This window comes from Rhagoletis zephyria, unplaced genomic scaffold, assembly GCF_001687245.7.
Source record: "Rhagoletis zephyria isolate East Lansing unplaced genomic scaffold, Rhagoletis_zephyria_1.1 Rzeph_scaffold_05983, whole genome shotgun sequence".
Lineage (NCBI taxonomy): Eukaryota > Metazoa > Arthropoda > Insecta > Diptera > Tephritidae > Rhagoletis > Rhagoletis zephyria.
The window spans coordinates 25,444-32,564 of NW_016163066.1; the positions used below are offsets into that span (position 1 = coordinate 25,444).

General features: G+C 33.6%; 1 protein-coding gene across 2 annotated transcripts in view; it reads left to right on the plus strand.

The window, feature by feature from the left end:
• LOC108372707 (ADP,ATP carrier protein-like) overlaps positions 1-7,118 on the plus strand; it is an 11,487-nt gene extending 4,369 nt beyond the window's left edge. Inside the window, exons 1-3 of one of the 2 annotated variants that reach the window (XM_017628460.1) lie at positions 2,325-2,408; positions 6,558-6,867; positions 6,987-7,118. In XM_017628460.1, coding sequence (XP_017483949.1) covers positions 6,562-6,867; positions 6,987-7,118 — 438 coding nt within the window. In that variant the 5' untranslated portion in view covers positions 2,325-2,408; positions 6,558-6,561. Of the gene's footprint in view, positions 1-2,324; positions 2,409-6,557; positions 6,868-6,986 lie in introns of those variants that run through there. The other variant, XM_017628459.1, reaches the window with a different exon arrangement.
• Positions 7,119-7,121: the final 3 nt, after the last annotated feature.

Sequence of the window (7,121 nt, forward strand, 5' to 3'; positions counted from 1 at the left end):
TTGAATGAGTTAGCGCTTCTGAGAAAAAAGTTTGGGATTTGGGTGAAAATTTGTCTTTTACAAAGTTTTAAACTTGGGCTTGTATGGGTTTTGCTGGAGAATGAACTGTATTTTTATTGAAAATTCTTCAAAAATAAATAATTAAAAAATATCACTTTGAAAAGGGGGTTCATATTGATATGACCGATACTGTATGCTGTCTGTACATATATTTACATATGGACACATACACAAATAAGAGAAAAAACCGGATACACTGCACTTAAAAATATCTTTTCAGTGATGTGTAGTAGGTACTTTAAAATCGGGTTCGTTGTTTTTAGGACTCGGCAGGGACGAACATTTTTATTATTTCAAAATCCTCAGCAAGTAAGAAGAGGATTGATTTTGTATAACATATATATATATATATATATGTACGAATGCTAATACATAATTATGTAATGCCTTGATTCATGCTGACATTTTTACTTTATTTCCAGAAGAAAATACTTTTTGTGTTTACCACAGTACCTTTTATATACAAATGTTTTACTTTCAAAGCTCCTGTCGAAAATCCACTACTAACAAATTTTTAAATTGACCATGAAACTTTTTATCTTGAGCTTTTTTCCTTAAGAATTTACGCAGTAGCCATGTTTTTATCTTATCAGGTTTATAAAGGCGCAAAGAAAATAAAATTATGTAAAAAATTCGTACGTATGGTCATAGTACATACATACATACATTCGTTTGACATATGCTTGTCGCCAATCTAAGAATTTGTGCGCAAAGGAAATTTAAAAATCATTAGCATTATTTCACACCATTTTCTTGCTTTTTACGTTTTGTTATTATTGATTGAATATGAACTTTTGATAATGAAATAGTATTTTAGCACCTTTTATTTCGCGCAGTATTGTAAACATACGTACATACAAAGATATGTACAAATGTACACAAGTTTCTTTAGGCATTGAGCGTATGTATGTATGTATGTATATGTACATATGTATTTATTAAAAAAAATCGCAAGTTTTGCGTCAAATTCAAAAGTTTCATATGCCAGACGAGATCACATGCGTTTAGGCTGGCTATGTACATACATACATCCGTCCATATGCTCATACTATGTGTGCATGGATGTTCTGTTGCTATTTGGTAGCGATATGGCGCCCATTTTTACTTCATCTCTTTACTAAGTTAATCTCTGGCATTAATGACTTTCAGGTCTTATATGCCCAATCACTACTTTGTGAGCGCAATTAATTTTTAATTGTTATTACGTAAATAGCCAAAAACCGATAATACCCCACTAATATTCTTTTTGTTGTTATCGTTATCATCTCAAAAAACTGTTCAATATTGGCGCTACACCCACAAGCGGCAAATTTATTTTTTAGCACTAACCCGAATACATACTTGAGTGTATAAAAATAATAATAAAAAAATCAATTACATACATATGTATTTGTTTGAGGCCACAAGCAAATCACAAAATAATTTAAAATGATTTAATTTTAGTTTTAGTTCAATGCCACTATTGTTTAAATGCTGCAAAAGGTATTATGTAATGATTCTATTGCACTGCTATTGTATTTGACATTGAGTGTACAAAATGAGTAAAAATTAAATCGTGGCCATCAAAGCTGTGGAGATAGAAAGCAATGGGAGCGCAAATGAGAACAATTTTCTAATTTCTATATCACCTTTTTTACTTATAAATGATCATGACCACTACAAAGTGGCTTTGCGCGATTGTCAAACTGACAGACAACCAGAGAAAAAAGATTAGCAAAGCTTTTTCGACTTATTTGTATACACTATAACTACATACGTATGTATTTATGTACAATAAGCTTTCTTCGCTGGCTTCTTCTATTCTCATGTGTGCTCACCGCTCACACAAAGCAATTAGATGTGGGCGTTAAGCACACGGTGTACAGCAGGCTGGAAATGGTGGGTGGGGGGTTTAAAGGTTACCTAGCGTGTGGCTCAAAATGTTATAAAACCAACGATGTCAATGTGTTCTCGACGTTGGCCTTCAGAGAAGCCGTAATGTTCGCAAAAGTGTAAGAAAGCTCATGTGTACTCACTTCCGCCATCTCCCCCCCGTAGAAAGTGGTGAATGGCGGACATGTGGAGATTGGGTTAAAGAAAGCGCATGCGTTCCTTTGAATGACGGACCACTCTTCGCTCTTGCCACTCACAAGCACACTTCCGTGCATGGAAGCTTACATTCTCAGCTAGTATGTAGAGCTTCGCAGCTTTTTGAGTTTCGTTACACTCAACGTCGCCATGTAGAATTTCCAAATTCCCATAAGCGATTCAACGGCCGTCCGGTGCAGTCATAGCGTTCGAAAGAGGAAGAGGGCATTAGCAACTAACATAATTTTGTTACTGTGATAAAATAAACCAAAAAACAAATAGTACGTAATCCCAATTTAATTATAATTAAATATAATTTAAACAAATCTAGTTTTGTGGTGGCAAACATTTGATCTAAATGATTATGAATGGAAAGCGTTAAATTGTGTATCCAGGCAGCGAAAAGCGAGCTTCAGCTGGCAAACCGTGCAATTATCTAATGCAGAAGCATTGAAAAAGCTTTCAACTCGAAGGGGTTCAGAGTTACAATTTAAAAGTGTAGCTGTGAAAAAAATGCGGGACTTTGCAAATTTTTGGTTTTATATGTCAGTTTGCATAAACGCGAAATTTCAAGCGACTGATATCAAAGATATTTTATGTGACTTGAGGCAAAGAATACTGGTTATGCAACCACAGCAGCATCATTGGCGGCGGCGGCGGCAGCGGTGGTAGTGTTTGTAATCGTTTCGCGAAAATGGTCGGTCGGTAGCTCGCTGGCTTGTGATGGGTCGATCGTTCCATCGTTTGTTCGGCGGTCGATTCCATAGTGCCAACGTCACAGTCGACGAGCATGGTTTATGATAAAAATGCGGCGGTTTTATATAATTTAACAGTTATCACATGAACATACAGGTGTACATACATACATACATACATATATATATTTCGTCACCTGAAATGTAAAAACTCGTAACAAACAAAATTTTTTGTTTCCATAAAACGAGTGGGGACTCGTAATTCGATGAAATGCACCATAATCAATCAATAAGAAAATGTTGGATTTTTTTTTTTTAGTTACGACCATTTGGATTTCATGTGACGATATGTACATATGTATGTACATAAGAACATCATGGTTCGTATATGCAGTTAGTTCGAATGCCATGAAACGAAGCTTAGCGCAAAACTGACCTTTGTACCAAACAAATATGTATGTATGTACATACACAGCTATGTTTGTATCTATGCGTGAACATTTATATATCTAGTACTAGTCGGTTACAAACTAGTTTTTGTTAGCCACGTGTAACTTTAAGCCATCAATCAATTGTGACGTAACCATGCAACTACATACATATGTACAAATACGATATAATACCTACATTAATACGTATGCGACAACTTCTTGTGCTGCTCTCAAGAACCAGGCCATAGTACTTATACAAAGTAGCACATCTACTATATAGTATATACATACATATATACACATATTTACATATATTTGTATGTAAACGTGTACTTGTGTTGGATATTATTTTGCACTTGGAACTCGACATTAGATAACAGACTTAGACGCAGTGCGTATGAGTAACTTGTTCATGACCCTACGGGCGTATGATTAACACACACAGTGTACATAGCAGACAGAAACAGCTGCGAATAGATCAAAAATGTATTGAGTCCACACACTTTCTTTAGAGCTTTAAATAGCTGGCTGCTATGTACATATGTATGTTATTGATTGATTGATTTAAGTAGTAGTTTTGAGTACAACTTTTGAATAGTCAAAAAAAAAATGTTTGTAAAAAGTATTAAGTATCTTTGCATATTATGTATATAGCATTTTGTATTTAGTCTGGCTTATCGAAGACCATGTTCTTATGTCTCCATACATTTATGTGGTTCAAAAGGAAGCCAATAGCAATTTTTGTCACGACGGTCACTGAATGTCTTAATCTTTTCGTGATACTTCAGTAACACTTACGTGCAATTACAATAGAAGCAGTAAAAAATATTTAATGAAATTATATGTAAAAGTAGTATTTGAGTAAATCGATATTTGGTGAGGGTTTGAAAATGAAAATAGAAAAGAAAAACCAATCAACCAATAATGTAAAAGTAAGATTAAATTAAAAAAAAAGAATAAAATAATTTATTAATAGTAATTGGGGAAAATAGGTTCATCGTTTTTAGCTCTAAAAAATCATTTTTTCAGGCCACGTTCATTTTCATAAGAAATATTGATTAATTAAAAAGTAATAATTCGAAATCTAATTTAACTTAAAAAAAAATAAACAAAAAATTATTGAACTTAACATTGAATCTAGAAAGACTATATTTGTGTCAATGATACTCATTTGAAATGAAATTCTTTCAGCACTAAAGTTGAACTTTTAACTATTAGCAAAAAAAAAAAACTACATAAAATTCGTAAGCTTCCTTACGGTACTTTTATAGAACGATTTTTTCCACTTGGGCCAAATGAGGGCTGCAGGCCATGTATTATGTTAATTTTCAAAGTATAAAAACAAGATTTTATTTGAAAGTTAATATAAAAAATGCCGATTTCAACAAACGGGTATGCAACTGGTTTGATTATTTTAATTATTTGTAATATTTTTAACTTAATAACGTTTTTACATCAACAATGAAAAAATAAGAATTGCAAAAAAATATTAACAACCGTAATTTATTTGAAAAGTTATAAATTTTTCTCTTAAAGGTTTTAACACATTGTTTTGTTTTTAATTATAAATAATTGGCAATATATAAAATAATGCATACATTATATTGCATTTGTCTTTTTTTTTTAATTTCAAGGCCACAGCGGTCGTTCACAGCATTCGTTTGCATAAGACATTTTGTTGGAATAGTCTCTAGCGACCAAACAAATAATGTATTGTAGTTTTTTTTTTGTTTTTGATTACATAAAGAAGAAACGGATACATTTTCGCATAAACATAGTATACATATGTACATGCATACATGCATATATTTTCGAAAGAAAAAAAAAACGCACGGCATACATACTACACACATTTGTACATTTTTGCTCTTTCATCAATTAACACACTTGAACGAGTTCTAAATTTAAATCTAAAATGTTTTGCTGATCTTGATATTGGCTGCGTGTTCTTGCCGTCAGGCTGCAATTGTGCGGTTTTTGGCAGTGAATTAACAATTGTAAAAAAAAGCGTATAACTAAAGGTTTTTTTTGGCGTAGCAAAAAATTTCGTTTTAACGCTTTCTACGTGCAAGGCACTGAATTGTTGTTTATATTACAATTTGATTACTTTTTTTGTTAATTTGTATAAGTTTTATTTTTTTAATTCAATTCAAAACAAGTAATTTTTAAGCAGAAAACAAAACCGAAAACCAAATTAGAATGGGACCACCTTTCCTTAAAAAAAAAAATTAGAAATCGGTTGACGTGGTCCAAAGTTATGCGGTAACATACATTATTCCAACGGATTGATGGATAACCTTCCTCCTCTATGTAAAGTCGGTTAAAAATAAATTAAATAATCAACAAGAAAGAAAAATGGGTTTTTTTGTGGAAACGTGTATATAAATTTGTATACGTTCCAAAAATTACAACTATTTTTGACATCGTCGGGATACAAACGCATAAACACAGTAGGGGCGTTCTCGAAGTCGTGGAAAGCTGTCCCATAGGAAACCCGGTTTTACCACGCAATTCGTGCACCGTGCAAGGGCTTTGCAAGTAATGAGGCGTAAACAATTAAGGTGTCAAACAAAACAAATGTTGAAATCTTAACCAAAGTTAATGTTGAAAGAATATGAAACTATACATACAAAATGATGGAAAGTGATTTACCTAGAACATAATTTAATATATATTATTATTTATAATGAGGAAAAAGTAATTTGAGACTATTTGAGATTTTCAAACGCACAAAAAAAGTTGCATACGACTTTGGCTTGGTAACGGGATTAGCTCATAAATTTCCACATTTGTATGTTTGCACATATGTATGTACATAAGTAAAAAAACACACCACTTGCTAGAAAATTAAACCAAAAGTTTCAGCTCCAAGCTTCACTGTCGATCATGCACTGACTCAGACGTAGCAACGAGACGATCTTCAAAAAACCAGTTTGGTTGAGCTACATTTCAGCTGCGATCTAAATTGAATTGTCATCTATTTGCAATACTATTTTTTTTTTTTTTAATTTTAATAACATATATTGTTATCGCGAAATAGTACCGACTTCCCATTGTAGTGCACAAGTGCAAATATTAAGCGCATGTCTCGTTCGGCATCGTCTGCCGTTCGCTGCTCGTTTTAGGTGATGTCACGCATGTCCCGCGCTAAGCTGATATGAATACAATCTTTTAGCACCATACTATTGACATGTGATTACGCTTGCCAAACGTAGATTAGAAAAAAGTGATAAAAGTGATATTCCTAAAAATTCTACACTATACGAAATTTATAAAACCATTTTTTTTCTTAACTTTTTTTCAGCAAAATGGCAAAGGAAGGTAAAACTGCTGATCCCTTTGCATTCCTCAAGGATTTCGCTGCCGGTGGTATCTCCGCTGCCGTCTCAAAGACTACCGTCGCACCCATTGAGCGTGTGAAATTGCTCTTGCAGGTTCAACACATCTCAAAGCAAATCAGCCCTGATAAGCAATACAAGGGTATGATTGATTGTTTTGTCCGCATTCCAAAAGAGCAAGGTTTTCTGTCATACTGGCGTGGTAACTTGGCCAACGTTATCAGATACTTCCCAACCCAGGCTTTGAACTTCGCCTTCAAGGATGTATACAAACAGGTGGGTTGGTTTGTTATGAACTTTTCAAAATTTTTGTGCATATTATATGGACTATACATATGTATATAGTGTACTATGTATATATACATGTTTTATTAATTTTCATGCAATTTTTCCAGGTTTTCTTGGGTGGTGTTGACAAGCACACTCAGTTCTGGCGTTATTTCGCGGGTAACTTGGCCTCTGGTGGTGCCGCTGGTGCCACTTCTTTGTGCTTCGTCTACCCATTGGACTTTGCCCGTACCCGGTAGGTT